Source organism: Somniosus microcephalus, chromosome 5 (assembly GCF_052327205.1).
Source record: "Somniosus microcephalus isolate GS21.2 chromosome 5, FLI_Smic_1.0, whole genome shotgun sequence".
NCBI lineage: Eukaryota > Metazoa > Chordata > Chondrichthyes > Squaliformes > Somniosidae > Somniosus > Somniosus microcephalus.
This window is the reverse complement of record NC_140991.1, coordinates 205,680,777-205,706,102: the sequence shown is the minus strand read 5'-3', so window position 1 is coordinate 205,706,102 and position 25,326 is coordinate 205,680,777. Positions and strand designations below refer to the sequence as shown.

At 44.7% G+C, this 25,326-nt stretch overlaps 1 protein-coding gene and 1 long non-coding RNA gene across 12 annotated transcripts in view; one reads left to right on the top strand and one right to left on the bottom strand.

The window, feature by feature from the left end:
• LOC147117531 (WAS/WASL-interacting protein family member 3-like) overlaps nt 1–25,326 on the top strand; it is a 145,769-nt gene that overhangs the window by 56,891 nt on the left and 63,552 nt on the right. For 5 of the 11 annotated variants that reach the window (XM_085988593.1, XM_085988594.1, XM_085988597.1 and 2 more), the window contains one exon: nt 4,495–4,586. The exons of 2 other annotated variants lie outside the window; for them this stretch is intronic. In XM_085988593.1, the coding sequence (XP_085844719.1) occupies nt 4,503–4,586 (84 nt within the window). In that variant the 5' untranslated portion in view covers nt 4,495–4,502. Of the gene's footprint in view, nt 1–3,309; nt 3,381–4,494; nt 4,587–4,636; nt 4,741–11,061; nt 11,166–25,326 lie in introns of those variants that run through there. 4 more of the 11 variants (XM_085988596.1, XM_085988595.1, XM_085988598.1 and 1 more) reach the window with 3 other exon arrangements.
• Nucleotides 4,552–23,622, bottom strand: LOC147117532 (uncharacterized). Its single transcript, XR_015078468.1, has 3 exons — nt 22,163–23,622; nt 20,334–20,492; nt 4,552–4,584 (listed from the first exon to the last, which is right to left on the bottom strand). It is a non-coding gene; the product is annotated as an uncharacterized LOC147117532 (long non-coding RNA).

The window sequence follows — 25,326 nt, the reverse complement described above, 5'->3', positions numbered from 1 at the left end:
GTAGAAACTCAGCAGGTCAGGCAGCATCTGTGAAGAGAGAAACAGAGTTAACGTTTCAGGTCGATGACCTTTCGTCAGAACTGGAAAAATGCAGGAAATGGAACAGATTTTTAAGCAAATGTAGTGGCTGGGAAATGGGGGCGGGGATGAAAGAACAAAAGGGAAGGACTGTGATAGGATGGAAGGCAGGAGCGATTTAAGAGACATTGAGAGATATTCAAGGCAAAAGGAGATGGTAATGGGACAGGTTCAGAAACAAAGGATGGCTCTAGATGAAGTGTAAATTGCGCTGGCAGAATGGAAGACAGCTGCCATGTGGGAGAAAAGAACTGAACAAAAGCGTGGATAAAAAATGTGATGGGGCCGGGGTTATGATCTGAAATTGTTGAACTCTATGTTGAGTCCAGAAGGCTGTAAATGCCTAATCGAAAGATGAGGTGCTGTTCCACGAGCTTACGCTGAGCTTATGTGTAACAATGCAAGAGGCCGAGGACGGTGAGGTCTGAGTGGGAGTGGAGCGGTGAATTAAAGTGACACTACACTTGCTTAGAAGTCTGTTCCATTTCCTGCTTTTTTTTCCAGTTCTGACGAAAGATCATCGACCTGAAACGTTAACTCTCTTTCTCTCATCACAAATGCTGCCTGACCTGCTGAGTTTCTCCAGCATTTTCTGTTTTTTTATTTCAGATTTCCAGTAGGGTTGCGAAGGGGTGGAAAGTTTGCGGAAAATTTCCACGGGAAGTTTGGCTTGGGAATTTTGCCCAAAAAAGCACATGCTAGCATAATATTGTTTTTTGTATTATTTTTTTCTACAGGTCTTCTCTTAAAATTACTAACAGAGATGGAATCTTAATTATTAAGGAATTTCTTAATCAATATATGTTTATCTTCTTACTTGGCTTGTTTTAATAATTACAAGTTTTGTGTGTGACTGTGAACAAATGTGTCCTGATTGGTTGGATGAGCGATTAGCTCCCTCTATTGGTGATTTAGCGTCATACGTGCACAGATTATGCTTCCATCACATGGAGCATCAGGAAAAATTTACTCACCCTATTGCAATCGTGCTGATCGACCGCAGTTCGACACAGAGACGAATGCCCTTTATTTCTCTGCATAGAACAATGCCACATTTACCGTTGGATGTGTGGAAGCATTTTACCCCAGGCATTAAAGATGGAAAAACTGTGTACATGTGCAAACACTGTACAAAGCCATATGTAAAGAATGCCACAAAGACGCAGCAGCATTTATCCAAATGCAACAACTTCACTCAAAGCTCACAGCAGTCAGCCCAGAGTTCCTCTGCTTCCATTCAAGAAGATAATGGTTCACATTCAGCATCAGGCTCCTTAGCATCAGCAACTCCTGGCCCACTTGGAAGGTTCTTTGATACAATGGATAACCATAACCAGAAGAATGCAGATGAGTGCCTTGCTCGAGCTATATATGTGACAGGCTCACCCCTCATGCTCACAACCAATTTGTACTGGAAGAGATTTTTCAATGTTATTCGCCCTGCATACTATCCTCCCACCAGACATGCTTTGTCTACTTATTTGCTGGAGGCTGAGTATAACAGAGTCCTAGGAAAGCTCAAAGAAACGATAGAGATGGCAGACTGTGTTGCCGTTATCTCAGATGGGTGGTCAAATGTGCGAGGGGAGGGCATCATAAACTACATCATCTCCACTCCTCTCCCAGTGTTCTTCAAGAGCACAGACACGAAGGACAACAGACATACAGGCACATACATTGATGACTGCTTTCAGCTCGTCAGCAACGATCTTGGATCACAAAAGGTCTTTGCAGTAGTTACTGACAATACTGCGAATATGAAGGCTGCTTGGGCTCAAGTGGAGGAGGCCTACCCTCATATTACGTCTATTGGGTGTGCAGCTCATGGGCTCAACCTGTTCCTCGGGGACATCATGGGCTGAGAACCATGGAAACACCTGTACAAGAGAGCCAAGCAAGTTGTTAAGTATGTCCGGGGAAAATGGGTAGTTGCAGCAACCTCCAACTCCAAGCAAACGACAAAGAACAAGAACACCACACTGAAGCTGCCCAGCAACACTAGATGGTGTGGCGTTGTCATAATGTACAACAGCCTTCTGGAGAGTAAGGAGTCGCTGCAAGAAATGGCAATATCCCAGTCTGGGGATATGGAAACCACCATCAAGAAAATACTGCTGGATGATGTGTTTTGGGAGAGAGTGGTTAGCAGCCTTAAACTGCTCTCACCAGTAGCATCTGCAATTGCTCAGATTGAAAGAGATGACGCTGTCTCGTCAGATTATCTCAGGCTTTTTGCTGATTTTAAAAGAACAAATCAGCATTGCCCTACCCACATCCCTGCTGCTCAAAGCAGAGGAGAAGGCAATTGTTCAATTCATACAGACGCGTCAAGAATTTTGTGTCAAGCCGATTCATGCTGCAGCATACATGCTGGACCCAAAGCATGTTGGGAGACCAATACTTTCTGGAGAACAGATCAACAGCACTTAGTGTGATTTCTACCCTCTCATACCACCTCAATCTGGATGTGGGCAAAGTACTGGGAAGTCTGGCAAAGTTCTCTACCAAGCAAGGTCTTTGGAATGGGGACGGGATATGGGAACATGCAAGCATATCAGTGCAGATACCTGGTGAAAGGGACTTTGTGCATCTGAGGCCCTGTCACCCATTGCATCGGTGATACTCCAAATCCCACCTTCATCAGCGGCCTCTGAATGAAACTGGTCACTTTTTGGGAATACGCATACAAAGGTGTGCAACAGGCTGACTAACAAGAGAGTGGAGAAACTGGTGGCTATCCGGGCGAACCTACAACTTATTGAGCCAGATACAGAAGTGTCCACCACACAGCTAGACAGTGACACAGAGGAGGAAATGGACACGTTCGAGCCAGAGTATCAGGAGGCGCAATGATGAGTAGAAGACTCAAAGGGACAAAGTAAGGACAAATTACAGGCTAAATAAGCTGATGCTCTTTATTTTATTTTAGATGTGTCTTTTTTGTGGGGGTTCAATAAAGTTCAAAATTATAACCCAAATAAAGTTTTGAAAGCCTGTTTTTATTTGTATGGAACAGTATGTCTATTTTGATGACCATGATAATGGGCCAGAAATTCGGGTCCCCATGGGTGAGTACGCGCTGTGTACTCGCGCATAGGACAACGAAAGTGCCGGTTTCGTGCATGCGCTGGAAACAAGAACTTCCGTTTCCTTGAAGGAAGGGGTTCACAGGTCGAACGCGTGTGCCGGAGAGGCAGTGCTTATGCTTGGAACTTCCGTTTTTTTTTACAGATTTCTCTGGGAGGGTAAGTCTCCAGCAGCTACGCTTTTAAAAAGCAGTCGCAAGGCCTGCTTTTAACAAGGTAAGTGGTGAATTATGTAAAATTAAAACATTTTTTCCACAAGTTTATTATTTTTAAATACTTTAAAGAAAGGTAAGTTTATTTTTAGCCCTGTTAAAAACGGTTAATTTTTTCAAAAATTTAAATTATTGTTTAAAATACTTTTTATGTAATTTATAGTTATATTAAAAATGTGATGGTTTTTAAAAAATTTATTTGACGCTTTAGTTAGGTTTTGGGGCCGATCGCTAGTCATAGATTTGACAGGTCTTCCTGTCAAATCTATGAATAGAGATTCCCTGCTACGATTGGCTCTCCATGGCCCACGTGGTCCCAGGGGACGCTTCAAACTAACTGCGCCCCTGGGATACGCAAGCACTGCGCGCCGGCAGCTGGAGGAGGTCCAGGATCGGAATCCCACGCGGGCCCACAGCACGACGGCAGGCGCACTAGGTAAGTGCAGGTCAGGGGCTTGCACTCACGGGAAGCCTCCGACCTGAATTTCTGGCCCAATATAAGGGTCAGAGACAAAAACCATCAGTGTGCAAATAAACTCAAAATTCCCATGGAAAGTTTCCTCTTTTAAAAATTCCTGGAATTTTGCAACCCTAATTTCCAGCATCTGCATAATTTTCTTTTTGTATTTTATGTTAATCATTTTTTTGCAAATATTTGATTTCTACAGTATAATTATACCTCCTGAGAGAATAAGTGGGGCGGGGGGGGGGGGGAGGTAGGGCAACTCAGTTTAACAACGGGTGTAGAAAAATAAGATCCTTTAGCATGTGGCACAGTAGAGTATGAACATATTGTACCATGAAATGATGAGACACGGATTTGTGGCTGCGATCCCATGCACTGAGTTCCCACTCTTAGCTGTACCACTGGTGGGGAATGTGAATCATTGCTAGCTGCCACAGGGAGGGCAAGGAAATCGGAGAGCTCACCTTGGGGTTACTCCCACACCAGCTGATTTCAGAGTTACATTGGTGAAGGCCTGGGAGCAGGATGTTCAGCTGGGGATAGTTGGTGATATGTAGGGCGTAAAAAGAGAAAATACAAAATTTAAGACAGAGACTGGATAATCAGATAATATCTTTTAATATTTGAAAAGTATAAATCTCTTGTTTTTCAGGTTAAGGTATGCCAGTACCACCACCACCACCACCACTTCCTCCTCCACCACCTCCACCCGGGGTTCCACCGCTGCCATCTTCATTTTCTTCTGTAAGTCAGAAATGTTTCAATTAGGTTATGGTAACAAACTTGAAGACATTTGAATCTGGCTTATTGTGGGGACATATCAGCAGTAAGAGTTCAAAACATAACATTACATTGAAGGAGTGTTCCCTTTAACCAGTGGTCTACATATAATTTTCCAGTTAAGTATTTCTTTTCATCAATTCAAAACCAATCAATCAATCAATGTTAGTGATGGTGCATACATGTTTGCATTTATTTCTGAAGAATTCTTTTTGGCCACAATTTTTGGAGGTGACCTTTGTACAAATTAAGATGTTGGCCCTGAAAATCTCAAGTCCACTTTGCTGCTGTAACAGTGGTAGACTGGGACTTCCACTTACTGGATAATTGTGCCTTTGGGCTCTGTCCAAATTTTCAAGGGCATTTTTATAATTCAAGTGGACACCCACTCCATTAGTGCACAGCTGGGACTAGGACGCCCGCTTAGGTGATGGATGAACCTGCTTAGGGGATGGATGAACCTGCTTCTGGAACCATGCCACAGCGTTGAAGAGCCAAGTGGACCAGCCAAAGACTTTAAAAAAATTTTGAAACAAGTGGTTGGTTCCCAAATATGCTGGTTTTCCATTGGATACAGCAGGGGAACCAGCTTTTTACATTTTTATTGGCCACACTTTCACCAGGATTATGTATGGGCAAACGTATGACAAGTGTACATTGAGTCAGGGCAACTGAGGCAAGGCAGGAGAGGACTTGGGCAGATGACATCATCCTGCTATAGCCACTTCTTTCAGTGATGTCCTTGTGGAAGGAAACGAGTGCAAGCAGTGCCTGCTTCTTTCTGACAACAAATTTGCTGCTGAGAGGAGAAATTCCACCCCCACCCACTCAGTTAGTGCCTCAGAGGCACGCAAAACATTGCAGATTATTGGGACCTTTTAGATATTTGTATTGTGAATGGAACATTTTTTTGTTTTTGCACTCTTAACATATTGAGTATGGTTTAAATGCAGGATAAGGTTCTCTGAAAAACAAAGCAATTTAACCTCAACCCCAGTAGGGTATCAGTGCAACATTTTTGATTTCCTGCAATAGCCATCTTGTGTTTGAAAGAGGCTGCCAGTTACGTGCTGTGGATCTCGTGTGTTTTTCAAGAGTTGGAGACAACTGTAGATAATTTTCGAGGTCTGTCTGAAGTACTGCTTCTCATTGCCATGCATAGAGGTCCTCCAGACAGAGTATGGGAAAGTACTTTGAATAGAAAGTACTGCCCCATGACTTTCCTTTCCCTTTAATCAAAAACTGAGCTACAGTAATTGTTTGGCAACACTCTGATGTACTATTAAATGTTACTAACTACCTTGTGCACGACTGCTCACAATAGATTCCCTCACATTTTTATCACAAATGTTATTCACCTGGTTTACAGGGGGAAAAAAAACCTTTTTTTCAAAAAACAACTATTTTGAAGATGATTTTATGTACTTTTATATAAGTTTTTATATAGGGAAATTTGATTGAAAGTTACGTTTGTATCCAAAGAATATATGTAAGTGAAACTTATCTTTTGAGTTGTCCTACATAAACTAATGCAATTAAAAAGATCCAACCATAGTTTGGTCATCAGCATGAATGAGGTGAAGCATTGGCTGAGTACTATTTAACTCTGCTCACCTCAAAAAGATATAACGGATTGATCATTACACTACCAGTAACTTTTTTATTTAACTGCATCTAACACACTGCAGTTATTATCATCACAGATTTGCTATCAGTAATTACAATAGTACAGTTTGAAAAAGATGATTAATACTTAAGAGTAGCAGAATCTAAATCAGAAGTACAACAATAAACTTGATTTTCAGTATTACAATAGTACATCAGCTGAGTTCAGCTTAATAAAGAATTACAGTATAGTGGCAGTACCACTGGTTGTCCCTTACATTGAGACACATAATTCCCTTTTAACTTACCTTACTGTATGTTTAACTTACCTTTTGGAGCCGTTGCCCTTTTAACTTACCTGTTGGGACCATTGCCCTTTTAAGACGCGCCCTAGCGCGCTGACGTCACGTACAACGTGATGTGCGTGCGCCGGCACAGCCCGGCCTAGCGTCTTCGGCCTCAACGGCCAGCCGACGGGAGCGACGCGATCTTCCGCTCCCGGCAAGCACCGGCACAGCCCGGCCTCCCGACTTCGGCCTCAACGGCCAACGACGCACATCACGTGACGCCCTAAGCGCGGGAAACGCGAACACCGTGATGACGTCATCGCGCTCCCCACAGGACTGCGAACTCGGTCCTCATGGAGTCCCCGCTGGGACAAGACCCACACCACGGTGCTCCTATAGTCAGCCATCTTACCTGCTATCTTACCTGCTGTAATTAGCCTGTTCCTGTAAATAAACAACTTATTTATAGTTCGTCGAAGTCAAACTCTCTTATTTAGTGGCGATCTACACGAACCGCTACATTGGTGACCCCACGACGTGAGTACGGGAGCTCATCAATTCCAACGCTACAATTGGTGAACCCGTATCCGTGAACGATTTTCACGGTAGCAACGCGCGCCTGAACCTCGTCTTCACTCAAGACGACCGACGAACAACCACGGAACAGCAACCGCCTAACACCGATTCCACCAAAAGCGACCCCGTCTTTGCGTACGTATTCGCAATGGAAGCGCAGCTTGGAGGTGAGCCTGTTTTTCATGAACGATTTCACAGAGGTAGAGCACGACCAAGGCAACCGTCATCCACCAGCGTTACAATTGGTGGGTTTTTGAACGTCTTTCACAAACTAAGCACGCTATGGAAGCATCAGCCGTTCTGCTGTCGCTACCGCAATCCAGGGAGCCACGGTCTCCCTCGTGCTTTATGCAGGTAGAAGCCCTGTTCGCCGAGAACATCGATGCGGCACAGACCACGCACGTGCTCACGGTCTCGGTATTCGACTCTTCTACCGCCACACAGATCGTCCACCTCTACGTCCAAAGCAACAGCAAGTATACATCTCTCCAAGCGCGGGGTACAGCATGTTCGGGCCCACAAGATCGGAGCGCGCCCCACGGGGATACCACGAGGACTCACCCCCGCAAAACACGAGGACGCATTCCTCGCGCACGAGGACCCATCCCTCGCGAACCACGAGAACCCATCCCTCGTGAACACCGACGACTCTTTCCCCGCCGACGACGCACCAGCCCTTCAGCTTGTTGGTTCTGTTACCTACTACACGATTCGGCGTGAACAAAAAGCATGCCGCCCTCCTGGCTGTTTTCTCCTAAATCTACAACTGTTACAAGTGTTGACGCCCTCCAGGCAGAGTTACCCCTCCTGAAAGCAACAACAACCTGGACCGTTGCTGCCCTTTCTCCAGTTTTCCCTTTAACAAACGCAAACGTCTACTGAAGCTGCACACATCGAGGACGGGTCCAACGGGCATCCTGCGGCCGCGATTAGCCACGTGAAAGTTGCTAGCATCACTGATCAACGCAGCAACTCTTCACCCTCCGTTGTGTTCACGTCGTAGCACTATGGCACGCACCGTTCCGTGCATTCCAGCCTCCCGAAGGTTTCGCTCACCAGCCAACGGAGACATCACCCGCGTCCGCCCAACCTGCCCGTCACTCTGACCAGGCCTGCTGTTTCGCACGTCTCCACGGTGCTTCGCCTGACGGATACGTTTTATTCGCCACGATGCGCGTAAGGATCCGCTCACGAGCAGCATCTTCATACCTCGCCTACCAAGTCGAGACAGCACGACCGCCGTGACCACCAGCTCGTCAGACCATCTCATCCTTGGACTTTCATTAAAGCGAATTCTGGGGGGGCCTATGTGGCGGTACCACTGGTTGTCCCTTACATTGAGACACATAATTCCCTTTAACATACCTTACTGTATGTTTAACTTACCTTTTGGGGCTGTTGCCCTTTTAACTTACCTGTTGGGACCATTGCCCCTTTAAGACGCGCCCTAGTGTGCTGACGTCACGTCACGTACAACGTGATGTGCGTGCGCCGGCACAGCCCGGCCTAGCGTCTTCGGCCTCAACGGCCAGCCGACTGGAGCGACGTGATCTCCCGCGGCAAGCACCGGCACAGCCCGGCCTCCCGACTTTGGCCTCAACGGCCAACGACGCACATCACGTGACGCCCTAAGTGCGGGAAATGCGAACACCGTGATGACGTCACAACACAAACGCGATGACGTCATCACGCTCCCCACAGGACTGCGAACTCAGTCCTCGTGGAGTCCCCGCTGGAACAAGACCTACACCACGGTGCTCCTACAGTCAGCCATCTTACCTGCTGTAATTAGCCTGTTCCTGTAAATAAACAACTTATTTATAGTTCGTCGAAGTCAAACTCTCTCATTTAGTGGCGATCTACAGGAACCGCTACAGTATCATAGACATAGTCTTGTTCAACTTTCCACAAGTAACAAAGGCTTTCCAAGATTCCAGTAGTCTTTTTAAAAAAAAAAAAAAAAAAAAAAACCCTTGAGTGGTAATTTTACATTTGTGGGCTCCTGGTGGATGTGGCTCAGCACTGAGTGAAAACTTACAATATAGATTATAAAGAGGTAATTTTACAAGATACCACTGTTAGGCCTCCAGTGTTAAATTTATCACTTTTTGGTGATGTCAGTATGAAGCTTTGTGACCTTTTTCATCAGGTAGCAGATTAACTGCTGCAAGAAAACTATTTAGTTCTAGTTCGCCTGGGAGGAGAGTCTATCTTCAACAAGTTGCCTGTAGTCGTCATTTTTTCTTTCTTGATCAGTGACCATCTTTTATTGAAATATGTCTAACGCTTTGTTCATACTTGTACATTGTTCTACTGTGGTTTCTGTGTACTTCACCTTAAACTTTATGGTATCCTTCCACAAATTCTTAAAAACTTTCTTGAAAACCTGTTCTTTTTCAAAGATCCCCAAAATTTTCAAAGCCACCTAATTTAGGTGAATAATCTTTGACCTTGCATATCTTAAGCAATTGCAGTATAATATCACTTCAAGCCGTCTGACCAATCAAACCAAACAAATAAATAAATAATTTTTAAAAGATAAAAGCCTGGAAATTAATGAGTGATGCTATCATACAAGTGCTTAACCCACTCATATCAAACACTCCTCACCACTATTTAAACCGAGGCATTAACCCATTTATTTTCAATGGCTTAATGCATCCATTAAAGTAGGGGAATGAATTAACCATTCATACAATGGCGCCATTCAAAGTAATTTCAAGCCTAAATTTCCATTATGAAAACATGTTTAGAAATTGTAACCATCAATTTAAATTTGTAACACAAAACTCCTTGCACCTGCACCATCAGTGTGATGGTATACCATTAATAATTTTGTTCCAAAGATTTTAATGCACAATGTTGTTGCCCATAAGACCAAGGAAGAGAATTTCTGACGAAGGGTCATCGACCTGAAACATTAACTCTGTTTCTCTCTCCACAGATGCTGCCTGACTTAGAGTATTTCCAGCATTTTCTGTTTTTATTTCAGATTTCCAGCATCTGCCGTATTTTGCTTTTGTAAGAGAATTTGCTTCTTGTCTTAATTATATCCCTCTTGATTGCACAGACTGAGTATTATCTTGCACTGTTCATCAATAGCAATTGACAGAATTAACTATATAATTCACTCTATAATTTGAGTATGTCCTGCATTGATCACTGTAATGTACTCCTACAGTCCTGAAGGAGCAAAGTCCTTTGAGCCAACAGCATGACTTACTTGCAGTAGATAATGAATAATTCAGTTCTGCAGTAGTTTCAGTTTCAGTGTAAGCTAGGTCATGGTAACTGTGGCCTATCCAACCATCACTTTACAGCATTGACTCAAACTTCATTTTTGAATGTACTGCTGCACTTTTATCTGGTGGGTGTATATTTGCAAGCATTAAATCAACTTTCTGTTGGTGAAATATAAACAATAATTGATGCCAAGAGGTTAATCTTATACGACAGGCATGAAAATAGCTCTGTAGTTGTTGGTTGTCATGTGATCTCTACTTCTAAGCTTCTACACACCATATCATGTGACTATTATTTTTAGAAGCTGTTCCTCACCTTATCCTAGCAATATGTTTGAATACATTAGGACACCCTTATCTCCCAATAGAAAATAGAAAGTCTTCACTGGCTGTATGTTCGTTGAGTATTCATTTTTACACTGCTGTTACAAATTTGGTTGACTTGATTCATAAAATATTTGGTAATTAAATTGTTTCTAGTTGGCCTCTAAAGCAAAGAGCTTTACTGTATAGATACAACTATTTACTCTTGTGAGTACATCCACTGTACAAGTACAACCTAATTATGCACAAACATTATGCTTTAAGTCTAACCATTGCCCACATAGCAACTAATGAAAAGCAGCTCTAACAAATAAGACCATGTGAAAGAAGAATTGTATCATAACTTTTCTTGCATCCATTGCCTATGTTGTGACTGGTGAGCATGTCGGTTTACTTCTTCCATAGATCAAAGCATATAAATTCAACCGAGCAGCACCCGTTTTTTGGGAACTAATTGACCCACCATGTCGCCAAAATGGCCAGCAGGATGCTCGTGCACATTTCCGGCTGTAAGTATGGCACCCGCCATATTGGTAGAGGAGGTTTTATTAGCAGCAGGAATGCAAGCCGGAAATAATCCATTTAAATTAAGGTCCTGCGCATCTTGCAGGATACCTATTCAATTTTTGATTGCCTCAGTGCTTTACTTGCCAAATACTGACATCTCACAGCACAATGTGGCACTAACTGGCGGGAAGGCCCTCTCACCAGCGCTATTTAAACAGATCGTGCAGTACTTACAGGTTAGTTGCTGGTTTATTATTTCTCGCTACTGCTTGACTTCTAGACATTTTTTGCTGTGTTGCATCACTCTGGAAAGGTCACTTTGTCTGCGCAGAGATTTTGCTGGTCCTGCACTGTTGTTTCTCTTTGACTCTCAAATCTGGCTGCAGGCATGGGTGGTCTCATAGGACTGTCTTTGCGGCTGGAGGACGAGGGGGAGCAGCAAGGAGAAGATTCCAGAAGAGGGAGGAGGAGGAGTGCACTGAACAGGAGGCCATATCCACAGATCTTCAGGGAGCAATTCTCCTACATCATTCTCTACTTTAACTTCACCAAGGAGCAGCGTACGAGGGTTCACCAAGGAGGATGTCACTGAGCTATGTCATCTGCTGCAGCCACAACTCAAACCAGGGCATGGACAGCACTGGCTGTGGCTGTTAATGTCACCATCGTCCTCAACTGTTATGCTATGCCATGGGCTCCTTTCCAGCTGCAACAGGTAACATCGGCAACATCTCTCAGTTTGCAGTACACTGATGTACCAGGGAGGTCACCAAGGTGAAATAAAACAAGAGAACACTAGGTTTTGCCTGCATGGCAGGCTTCCTCAGGTGGAGGGTGCCATTGACTGCACACACATTATCTCGCATACTCCCTATCACCAGCCTGTCTCTATCAATCAAAAGGGATTCCACTTCCTCAGCGTACAGCTGGTTTGCGACCACAAGCAGTGCATCGTGCAGATCTGCGCCTACTATCCCAGCAGCAATCATGATTCATTCTGTGCCAGTCCTCTTGGCGGCCTTTATTCTAGTCAGGCCGCCAAGGTTACAGCTGGCATTGAGCGACAAGGGATATCCCCTCTGGAAATGGCTCACAACTCCAGTCATGAACATGGCGACAATGAGAGCTGTGCTGCCACAAGGAACAAGTGAGCAAACAATCGCAATGCTTCCGCTGCCTGGACCATTCCAGAGGAGCTTTGTAGTACGACCCTGAGTGGGTATCCAGCTTTATCTTTGTTTGTTGCATGCGCCAAAACTTCGCCATCATGAGGGACCAGTCCATACCACCACCTGGGCAGCAACAAGTACAGGAAGGGGAGAGGCAGTGACCACCAGAACTTCTGCCCAATCTCTCATTGAGGAGTGCTTCACCTAAATTAGCACTCAAATTCCCCACTCACCCACAGTCCTTCGCACTCTGCTTACAACCATCATCGACTCCTTCCTTCACTCCAGACTTATCTGTCCTGCATTCACTTAATTGCAAACAGCAATATCGAAGCCAGAACAAAAAACAAATTTAAGAGATAAGCCATATTGGCATTGACAAAAAAAATGATTAATCACCCTTGTGCAATCCCTTAGAGCCTGTCTTATGTGCGTGTTTTCCTATACTGATGATCCTACAATGTGTTTCCCCAGTGGCTACAGCTTAGGAGGTGGAAGACTGCTGAGCTTCCATTGAGAGCGTCAGATGACCTTGGACGACCTTGGGCAGCTCTGGTCCGAGAGGGCTCTGCTATAGACTCAAATCTTGGCTGCAGCAGTCTGGGCCAGCTGGCTGATTGGCGCCAGCAAGGGCACTGGCAGAGTGTCTGGTGAGGGAGCAGACATGCTGTCATCCTGAGAGAAGCCACTCTCCTGGGGCTCTGTTGGAGAACAGCGTGCAAGAGTGATGTGATGCTTGGGAAGCCTCTTCCAACAATGGCCCCCAAAGCCAAGATAGCAGTCATTGATGCTTCCGTGCCAGTAGTGTGAGTTGTCATAATAGCCCTATGAGCTTCCATAGCACCAGTTTTTTGCTGCCATGTAAGCTGTCAGGGCAGTTAAAAGAAGCTCCGTCATGGTGAGTTACACTGGCATTGATGGAGTTGACCATGTTAGACAGAATGGTCTCTATGTTCTGCAGAAAGCTTAGAGATAAGTTGGAGCTGGACTTTTCCATGCTCTGACATTTTGCATAAGCCCTTTGGTGGGCTTCCCAGTGCACCAAGCATTTCCTGGTATATGCTCATCATTCTTCTTCGGTAGCCTTCTGTCTGCATCAGAACTAGTGTGCAATGTCCCCCTCTGCCAAGCTGTCACCTGTGTTCTATTCCCCGTGTCCTAGCTCCTGCACACTTAGAATTATAGAATCAGTACAGCAGATTAGGAGGCCATTCAGCCCGTCGAGCTCGTGCCGGCTCTCTGCAAGAGCATTTCAGCTAATCCCATTCCCCTGCCCTTTCTCCATAGCCCTGCAATTTTTTTATCTTCAGGTATTTATTTAATTTCCTTTTGAAAGCCATGATTGAATCTGCCTCCACTACCCTTTTCAGGCAGTGCATTCCAGATCATAACCACTCGCTGCGTAAAAAAGTTTTTCCTTATGTCGCCTTTGGTTCTTTTGCCAATCGCCTTAAATCTGTGTCCTCTGGTTCTCGGCCCTTCCGCCAATGGGAACAGTTTCTCTCTATGTGTAGACCCCTCATGATGTTGAACACCTCTATCAAATCTCCTCTCAATCTTCTCTGCTGTAAGGAGAACAATCCCAGCCTCTCCAGTCTATCCACGTAACTGAAGTCCCACTTGTGCCCGGTGACTCATCACCTGCATATACCTCCTCTAACCTAGCCTCTAAAGTCGGCGTGGTGTCAGTAACTAAGCTGGTTCTTGCGAGAATAAGATCAAGTGGCAATACCGCTTCAGGAATACTGGGCATCTCTTCCTCCACTGGCTGGGAGGCATCTAGGGGGGCCATTTTAACCCAGCAAAAACCTGGCTGGTGAGCAGTTAAAATTGCCCGAGCTCTTGCCTGTCTGAAAGCTGCCATAATCGCAACATCTGCAACTTTAACCTGCTCTCCTGAACAGGCAACAAGGATACATGCCCGGAGCCAACAAGATCCTTCTTTACATTTTGCGGTCTAATTACATCATTGAAGCCCAACTGTAATTTTAACTCTGTACTGAACGGGGAATTCACCTGGAGTTAAACACTGGGCCCTACATTCTCAACATCTGAAATAAGAGAGGGTCAAGGGTTAGCTTGTAGTGTGAGGGAGAACAGAGAGAAAGAAGTGGGCATTGAAAGCATCTGCAGGTTGTCAGAGTATGTGGGCTGAGGGAAAAGTCGGAAGAGACCAAGAGGATTAGGTATAAAGAAACCCTGTGCGATGTCTCCTCCAGTATCACAGGACCATGGCCTCTGCTCTGACCCTTCCCATTATAGCTCTCTTTTCCAGGAGGGCAGAAAGTGTGCAGCTGGGCTCTTCCTCCTCCAGTATCAGCCTGCTGCCTGGTGTTGTGTGCAACCTTCTCCTGCAAGAAAGAAGAGAGTGTGTTAGTGAGAGTGCTGAGGTGTTTGGAGAATGTGGTTGTCAGGTGGAATAGCTGTGTGTGTGTGTGAGAGTTGTGGGTAAGTGAGAGTTGCAATAGTAGTAAGTGTGTGAGCATGAGGAGAAGGAGGTTGAATGAAGTGTGGTGTAGTGATTATAGGAGATGTGGGGGAGGGGAGTCTTGAGTGCTGTCAGTGTTGTAAGTAATGAGACTGTAAGTGGTGCAGAAAGTATGAAAGCAGTCTTCTTGCCATAATGACACCAGTTAGATCATTGAATTTTTTCCAGTATTCTAGCCATGTTCTTGGCGAAATGCTCCTGGCATTGACATACTCAGTGATTTCTTCCCACTGTCTTCTGAGTAGATGCCTGGAGGAAAAATATGTCCCTCCTCCTGTCCACAACCTACACCAAGGCCTCCAGTGCAGCATTGGAGAACCTTGGTGCCCACTCACTTCCTCCTTCAGCCATTTGTAATTCAAGTTGTTCCTGGGTGTTTGCAGCCAGAATGCACCTCCTATTTAAGAGTTGCTGGTTGCCTTTAAGTAGCGTCATAGATGCCAGATATCACCCCTCCCCTTGATAGGTGTGCAGCCAATGGACAATGGTAACATTGGCTGCACAGCTGGATTATTAAAATTTGCAGGCAGCAGAAATATGTTTAAGTGTCTGTGATTTTTCTTTATGTAATTTGTACTTTGATTATTCATGTTATGCAAAACCTTTTGAGCCAAATTTAAATGTTCTTCCAATTATATTCCATTAAACAAATCTACCTAATTACATTCCAGGAAACCAAAATGCTGTGCTTTGACAGTTACCAACTATAACATCCTACCTCACGCAACTATAAAACCCTAAAAATAAAATGAATCATTAAAAAAAAACTCAAACTCCCCCATCCACAAACAACGTGACTATTGTGCACTGAATATTTTGGACTCTGGATACACAGCTCCCAGACTGGGGATGTAATCTCTTTGACAAGCAATCGGGCCAAATTTTGTTGAATTGTCCATTGGTATTAAAATTCATAGTAGCCACACAGCTTTCTTTAGCAGAGAAATTACCAAGAGACACCAGAAATTAATTCTCCTCTCCCTCCCCCACCCCAAACATATTTGTAGATGCTGTCTGCTGGAGATAATCTGCCTCACCAAAATTAACATAAGCAAAATAAAAGTAATGAAGAAAATAATGGCACTAAAGAGTGACAAGTTCCTAGGGTTTTAAAGGAAGTAGGTGAGAACATTGCAGATGCCCTAACACTAATCTTAGAAATTTCTCTCGATTCAGGAACCATTCCTTTAGATTGTAAAATTGTGCATGCCACTCAGCTATTTAAGAATGGTGAGAGGCAAACCAGGGAATTATAGACCAGTTAGCCTAACCTCTGTTGTCGTGAAATTACTAGAATCTATAATTAAGGGTTAGGTGACTGAATACCTTGAAAATTTTCAGCTGATCCGAGAGAGCCAGCATAGATTTGTAAAGGGTAAGTCCTGTCTGACGAACCTGATTGAATTTTTTGAAGAGGTGACTAAAGTGGCGGACAGGGCAATGTCTATGGATGTTATTTATATGGACTTCCAGAAGGCACTTTAGTTAACAGTCTCTTATGAGAGACTTTATTAAGTTGAAGCCCATGGAAATGAAGGCAAATTATTGACCTGGTTAGGAAATTGGCTGAGTGGCAGGAGACAGGCACTAGGGATAATGGGCAGGTACTCTAATTGGCAGGATGTGACTAGTGGTGTTCCGCAGGGACCTGTGTTGGGGCCTCGACTATTCACCGTATTTATTAATGGCTCAGATGATAGGGTAGAAAGCCACATATCCAAATTTGGCTGGCACAAAGATAGGTGGCATTGTAAGCAGGGTAGATGGAGGCATAAATTACAAGGAGATATTGATTAAGTGAATGGGCAAAACTTTTGAAAATGGATTTCAATGTAGTCAAATCTGAGGTCATCTACTTTGGACCTCAAAAGGAGAGAACAGGTACTTTCTAAATGGTGAAAAGCTAAAAACAGTGGAGGTCCAAAGAGACTTCGGGGGTCCAGGTACATAGATCATTAAAATGTCATGAACAGGTACAGAAAATAATCAAAAAGGTTAATGGAATGCTGGCCTTTATATCTAGAGGTCTAGAATACAAAGGGGTAGAAGTTATGCTGCAGCTATACAAAATCCTGGTTAGACCACACCTAGGTTGTGGAGTACTGAAGTTCTGAGCCCACACCTTGGGAAGGATATATTGGCCTTGGAGGGAGTGCAGCATAGATTTACCAGAATGATACCTGGACTCCAAGAGTTAATTACAAGGAGCGATTACACAAACTAGGGTTGTATTCCCTGGAATTTAGAAGGTATGGGGTTGATCTGATCGAAGTTTAAGATATTAAGGGGAACAGATAAAGTAGATAGAGAGAAACTATTTCTGCTGGTTGGTGAGTCTAGGACTAGGGGGCATAGTCTTAAAAATTAGAGCCAGACCTTTCAGGAGCGAAATTAGGAAACACTTCTACACACAAAGGGTGGTAGAAGTTTGGAACTCTCTTCCACAAATAGTAATTGATGCTAGATCAATTCTTAATTTTAAATCCGAGATTGATAGCTTTCTGTTAACCAAAGTTATTAAGGGATATGGGCCAAAGGCGGGTATCTGGAGTTAGGTCGCAGATCAGCCATGATCTCATTAACAGGCTCGAGAAGCTCTTTTTTTTGTTCATTCCTGGGATGTGGGAGTCACTGGAAAGGCCAGCATTTATTGCCCAATCTCTAATTGCCCTTGAGAAGGTGGTGGTGAGCCGCCGCCTTGAACCGCTGTAGTCAGTGTGGTGAAGATACTCCCACAGTGCTGTTATGGAGGGAGTTCCAGGATTTTCATCCAGTGACGATGAAGGAACGGCGATATACTTCCAAGTCAGGATGGTGTGCAACTTGGAGAGGAAGGTGGTGGTGTTCCCATTGCACCTGCTGCCCTTGTCCTTCTAAGTGGTAGAGGTCACGGGTTTGGGAGGTGCTGCCGAAGAAGCCTTGGCGAGTTGCTGCATTGCATCTTGTTAATGGTACACACTGCAGCCACGGTTTGCCGGTGGTGCAGGGAGTGAATGTTTAAGGTGGTGGATGGGGTGCCAATCAAACGGGCTGCTTTGTCCTGGATGGTATCGAGTTTTTTGTGGTGTTGGAGTTGCACTCATCCAGGTGAGAGGAGAGTATTCCATCACACTCCTGACTTGTGCCTTGTAGATGGTGGAAAGGCTTTGGGAAGATAGGAGGTGAGACACTCTGCAGAATACCCAGCCTCTGACCTGCTCTTGTTGACACACTATTTATGTGGCTGGTCCAGTTAAGTTTCTGGTCAATGGTGACCCCCCCCCCCCCCCAAGGATGTTAGGGATTCAACTATCGTAATGCTATTGAATGTCGAGGGGCGGTGGTTAGACTCTTGCTTGCTGGAGTTGGTCGTTGCCTGGCGTTTGTGTGGTGCAAATGTTACTTGCCACTTATCAGCCCAAGCCTGAATGTCATCCAGGTCTTGCTGCATACGGGCATGGACTGCTACATATCTGAGGAGTTGCGAATGGCACTGAACACTGCAGCCATCAGCGAACATCCCCACTTCTGACCTAATGTTGGAGGGAAGGTCATTGATGAAGCAGCTGAAGATAGTTGGGCCTAGGACACTACCCTGTGGAACTCCTGCAGCGATGTCCTGGGGTTGTGATGATTGACCTCCAACAAGCACAACCATCTTCCTCTAGGTATGACTCCAGCCAATGGAGAGTTTTCCCTCTGATTCCCATTGACTTCAGTTTTATTCGGGTTCCTTGATGCCACGCTTGGTCAATGCTGCTTTGATGTCGAGGGCAGTCACTCGCCTCACCTCCTGAGATTCAGCTCTTTTGTCCATGTTTGAACCAAGGCTGTAATGAGGTCTGAAGCTGAGTGGTCCTGGCAGAACCCAAACTGAGCATCGGTGAGCAGGTTATTGGTGAGTAAGTGCTGCTTGATAGCACTGTCGATGATACCTTCCATCCCTTTTTACTGATGATTCAGAGTAGACTGATGGGGCGGTAATTGGCCGGATTGGATTTGTCCTGCTTTTTGTGGACAGGGCAGACCTAGGCAGTTTCCCACAATGTCTGATAGATGCCAATGTTGTAGCTGTACTAGAACAGCTTGGCGAGAATGTGGCTAGTTCTGGAGCACAAGTTCAGCACAAGGCTGAATTGCCTACTCATGTTCCTCCTGACCCCAGCATCTAATACTACAATTCCCATGAGAATCATCCAATGAGGCTACTTCCACTCAGTTCCTCTCGAGCTCTCCCTGCTTTCTCTGTGGCCCACACTCTTCAGATCTCTCTAGGCAATACTCCTCCTCCCCGCATCTCTGCAGTCTTCTCATGTGGAATCACAGACATTGCAAAGAGCAGGTGATTATTGTAAGTATCAGAGAGCTGCCGCAGAACAATCATGGGAGAAAAGGGAGAGTGAAAATAAATGAGAAAAGAAGTAAATAAACAGAAAAGAAATAGTGGTGGAGGAGAAGGTAAGGAAAATATAAGTGAAGACAGGAGATTGAGGACAAACATGTGCCGGAGTATGTCTCCAATGAACAAACTTTCAGTTTTATTTTTTGTTTCAGCCGTGCTGAGGCATAGGGAGATGTGGAAGAAAAGGGAGAATGAGACACAAGTTACAGGGAGTGAGATCCTCTTGGCAGCAAGAGAGGGAAAGAAGCCTTTGGGGAGCTGGTTGAATGGGAGGCAGAGAGAGAAAAAATGTCATCTTGTGAATTGGGGGAAAAGATAGAAAGAGACTATTTTGGGGAAGGGGAGAATAGAGACAAAAGAAAGATGCCCCATTGAGCTGTGGGAGGGGATGCTGGGACTGAGAGGGAGAGGAAACTTTGCTTGGGGGGGCGGGGGGGTTGGTATCTATAATACAAAAGGGGGAATTTTAACCTTAAAGGGTGGGTTAGGGAGGCGGTGGGAAGTTAAAGTGTTAAAAATCTGGATCCGACCTGACCCACCTCCAAATTCGTCCACTTGTTTTACCGGAGGCAGGATGGGGGGCAGGCAGCCAATCCGCAGCCAGGAGGCGGGTTGCCTATTTAAATATTATAATGAGGCTGCCGTGCCTCTGCTTTAACCTCCATTTTGAATTTAACTGTAGCTGGTCGGCTTTTGTGGGCCTTGAGAAACCCGCCAGTTAATGCAAGGCGAGGACTGCTGGATCCAGGAAGTAAGTGCCTTTACATTTACCTCCTGGATCCAGCATCCCTGCCTAACCTCTGGTTTCCCCCCTCCCTCCACGAGGTCTCCATTTCCCCCCCTGCCTCCCAACCCACCACCAAAATGAGGCTTCCGATTTTTTTTTTTTCCCCACCTCCCCAACTGATCCTCTGGCTGCCAATCTTTGCTGACAGCCTACACCCAACCGGCCCTCCCTGTGCTGCTCCCCGGCCCCAATGATGATTATCTGAAAGCAAGAGTCTGGTTATGGTGAGGGGGACGGTGGGAAGCAAGATATGCATGCATACAGCATCAGCAGCTTGTAAGAGAGAAGAGATTATGGGCTGAGAAGGAAGTGGGATGTGAGAAGAAGAATTAGGAATGATCATACCGTCGTTGTCCCCAAGGGGTTCAACCTTGCCGGTTGCTACGGCCTTCATGATCTGCCAGCCAATGATCTCCAGCACTCGCTCCTCCAGCTGGCTGAGGTCATGGATGGTAGCCTTCCCCCTGCATGTCTGCCGCTGCACCTGTTAGGTGCGACCTTAGCCTGCAAGCGAAAGAGAAGTGTGTAAGTGTGGTGCAACGTGTTTGGGTGTTGTGCCTGCCATAGTTGTATAGCTGTCTGTGTGCAAGCTGTGAGATATGGGTGTGAGTGTTGCAGCAATGGTAAGGTTGTGAGAGTGAAGTGAAGCTAGGATTGTGAGGTCTGAGTGGTGATAGGTAGAGATTGTTGGTAGGTGAGTGCTGGGGGTGTGGTGCATTGAGCAGTGTGTGAGGCTTGTGGTGCAGGTGGTGGGATATGGCATTTGCTGAAGCCTTCACTCACCTTGACCTGCCGTGTGAGGTCATTTAAACTTCTTTCGGCACTGGAAAGGGCATTGGCACCACAGTGTTGGCTGTGCCATGGGCGGCTATCTCTAGACCAGTTGGGTTGAATGGCCTGTTTCTCTGCTGTAATTGTATGGGATCAATTTATTGATAACCTTTGGGTAATTGGTTTGTATCTCAGGGTCATGATCTTTACCATCTTGTGATTGTTTAGACCTGCTGGTGTTAAGCTGGTGCTGGTTTTACAAATCGATTTGTTACATTTTTTGATTGAATTATACCCAGAAAAGACATAGCATGGGGTCTTCTTTATTATGGGCTTCAATCATAGTCTGCCATTTCTTTTAGCATGGAGTACATATTTTCACTCATTAAATCCATGCCATGTCTGTTGCTCTGACGGTTCTTGTCCACCTTCCACAATCAACTTGAACTTAAGGAAGGTTACTTCATCATTCTGCTAATTAGCAAGACTCCCCTCAAAAACATAGCCTTTCAAGCCTCCTGAAGTAATCTTGGTTACCTGGGTCCTGGTGACCAAAGTTTTGCCCAGGTTCCAAATGTTAAACATCATAGAAGCCATAACATTTTACCAGGCCTTCTTGGAGAAAGGGGCCATGACCATCTTTTTGGCTCCTCTTTTTGCCTCCTTTAGTCAGTCTCTTGTAATTACCAGGTGCCATGTTGGTCAGGATGACTAGTTCATGTTATTAACAGTTGATCTGTTAACAGTATTTTCTGTATTCCACATTATTAATTTAACCACTAATGGCAGTTTAAGATGATAAACCAAAACACATTGCAATATGCGAATTAATTAGCTGAACAAACCAGAAATTAGATCTGTGACCCATAAGGCTTCACCTGAAAATATTGACATATTACAATTAGAAACATAGAAAAATAGGAGCAGGAGTAGGCCATTTGACCCTTCAAGCCTGCTCCGCCATTCAATATGATCATGGTTGATCCTCTATCTCAATACCATATTCCCACTCCCTCCCCATACCCCTTGATGCCTTTTTGTGTCTAGAAATCTATCTCCTTCTTAAATATATACAGTGATTTGGTCCCCACAGCCTTCTGTGGTAGAGAATTCCACAGGTTCACCACCCTGAGTGAAGAAATGTCTCCCCATCTCAATCCTAAATGTCCTCCCCTGTATCCTGAGACTGTGACCCCTTCTTCTAGGAGTATAAACTTTCTAATCAACGGAAAAGAGAATGGAAGCCTGTACGCACAGACAAATAATATATTTTATCATGCAAGAGACGCTGTAGAGCTGGGCAGCCATTTTTGGCACAGCACGTAGTTAGTGAGTGATTCAATGGGATTTCCGAAATCAAAGAACCTGATGAATGTCTGGAAATTATTCAATAATAAACATACCTGCCAACTGTCCACTTTCTATGCAGTTGTCCACTTTTCCACCCACCACGTACACTGTTCGCACCCGTGGTTAGAAATGAGCCTGAATGCTTAGAGGGAGTTTCTGATACTGTTTTCTGAAAATGCAGAACTGATTAACAAGAACATTCTCAGCGTTTGCAGTACAGTTTATCATGGAACTTTGTTCATAGCTCCGTAACCAATGAAAATCTTAATCTTTTGGACTGTAACAGTTACATTGTGTAATATAAATCTCCAGATTTCAATTAGTAGACAAATGATTTAAAGAGAATGTGAACCTACTTCATTTAATTGCAGTGTAAGCTGCTTATAATTAAGTTACTGTAGCCAGAGAGAGACACAACTTTTTATGCAATACTTGTTAAATCAGTTTTAGCCTGTTTGTCATTATATGATATACTTTGCTGTTGTTTCTAACCTATACTATTGATACTGCTGCATCTGTCTGTATCCTCATGCTTTGGAGGAAGTTACTTTCTGGTTCAGCAACCAACTGGCATACATTGAACATCCAGGAACTTTAAACATATTTCAACAGGTAGTACTGTCATTTCTAAGTATCTGAGAACAACAAAACCTAATTATATTGGGCATAAAAGTGGCCTTGGGTCATGTCCATGGGCCTTAAACAGGCAATATTTCAATAGGCCAGTTTTACTTTTTTCCATGGTAAACCAATAGGAAAAAAGTTTGTATATAGCAATAATAACTTCACTATAAAGGTGAAACTTCATTATAAATGATTTTGTCATAAGTGGCCTGTACTGTTTAAGAGCTCAATATATTGTAATTTATACTAAAATTATATTGAAGTGTTTGCAATAAATGATTTAAAAAAGAATAATTGTTGTCATGGTAAAGTGTTTTGTAGGATGTTTAACAATATGTTACTGTACACTTCTCCATGCAGTTAGTAATGCAATGATATCAGTTTGTCAAGCTTGAACAGTGAGTAGGTGGTTCTTTTATCAGGCCAGCACCACATCTGATGGAACTAATACTAATTATTAGTCAGTTAAGATAACAATCAAAGCATGGAGCACAAAATCATCTTGTATTGCTCAGCTGTTCACTGGATAAACTTACTGAGTCATTGAGAGCCCTGTGCTCCTATTTCAGCCAGATTAGTGTCGGGGCCTGAACATCCCCCGGCTTAGGGAGGGAAAAAGAAACATAGCTGTTCCAGTTCTGATTGCTATCCACTAACCTTTGCTGGAAAGTACATGGGATGTACAGGACTGAAAGAGACCACTGTTTCAATCTTGCCAGTCACAGTACACATGCATGAATGTTTTATGAGGTTAATATCAACAACATGCATTTAAATAGTGCCTTTATCATAGTACAAGATCCCAGGGTGCTTTACAAGAGTGTAATCAGACAAACAAATTGACACTGAGCCAAAGAAGGAGACATTAGGACAGGTGACCAAAAGCTTGATCAAAGACTTGGGTTTTAAGGAGCGTCTTAACGGCTGCCAATGGTGGGGCGAAGAAAGTCAAGATGCAGAGGCCAGAATTGGAGGAATGCAGAGTTCTTGGAGGATTGCAGGGCTAGAGGAAGTTACAGAAATAGGGAGGGATGAGGCCATGGAGGGATTTGAGTACAACAATGAGAATTTAATACTTGAGGCATTGGTGGACCTGTAGTCAATGTAGTTCAGCGAGGATGGGTGAACAGTACTTGGTACGAGTTAGGATACAGGCAGCAGAGTTTTGGATGACCTCAAGCTCATGGAGGGTGGAAGATGGGAAGCCAGCCGCGAGAGCATTGATAGGATCAATCTCAGCTGCGCTGCTTCTCACTGTCAAATATGAGGGGTGTACTGCAAGATCAACTAAATTGCACGCGCTCCCAGCACTTATTGCATGATGTGCTCCAAAAGCTGGAGGGGTTAGATTATAGACTGTGACCCAGCACCACTTGGGTGTTGCTGGGGAAAAATGGCCAAATTTGGTGAGTGAGTGGAAACTATGAATATTTTATAGGATATTTAAGAATAATATTAATAAATTTAATTAATTACATAGAATGGGAGATCAGGCGATGTGTTGCTGCTGCAATATGTGGGAGCTGGTGAACACCATTGATGCTCATGGTGATCACATTTGCAGTAAGTGTTGGCTGCTCGAGGAACTCCGGCTCCGTGTTGAAGAGCTGGAGACCGAGCTTCAAACACTGAGACACATCAGGGAGGGGGAGAGTTACCTGGACTCTGTGTATCACGAGGTAGTCACACCAATTAGATTAATTAATTCAGATGTAGTCCGTGGCCAGGGTCAGGATGGTGTGACTAGAAGTGAGGCAGGTACGGGGATCCAGGAGGTAGTGTTGGAGGAGCTGCAGCCCTTGCACTTGTCTAACAGGTTCGAGGCTCTTACTCCCTGTGGGGACAGGAGCAGGGACTGCAGGGAGGATGAGCAACCTGGCCACAGCACCGTGGAGCAGGGGGCCATTCAAGTGGGGGGAGTTAAAAGAAATGTTGTAGTGGTAGGGGATAGTATCGTTAGGGGGATAGATAGAGTTCTTTGCAGCCGAGAGCGAGAGTCCCGAAGGCTGTGTTGCCTGCCCGGTGCCAGGGTTAAGGACATCTCCTCTGGACTGGAGAGAAACTTGGAGTGGGAGGGGGAGGATCCAGTTGTCGTGGTCCATGTTGGTACCAATGACATAGATAGGACAAGGAAGGAGGTTCTGCTGAGGGAGTTTGAGCAGCTAGGGGCCAAATTAAAAAGCAGAACCACAAGGGTAATAATCTCTGGATTATTACCTGAGCCACGAGCGAATTTGGCTAGGACAAATAAAATTAGAGAGTTAAATGCGTGGCTCAAAGACTGGTGTGGGAGAAATGGGTTTTGCTTCCTGGGACACTGGCACCAGTACTGGGGCAGGAGGGAGCTGTTCCGTTGGGACGGGCTTCACTTGGCCAGTGCTGGGACTAGAGTCCTGGCGGATCATATAACTAGGGCTGTAGAGAAGGCTTTAAACTAACTAGTTGGGGGGAGGTTCCTAGAGAGCAAATAATAAAAATGACAACAGAGAAGGTCATAGACTTAGGTAGCAGTGGGGAAATTAAAAACCAGAGCGTGTCAGGAAGGGGCAGAAGGTATGGAGTAAAAGGTAAAGTAATAAAAAGGGCAAAAGCA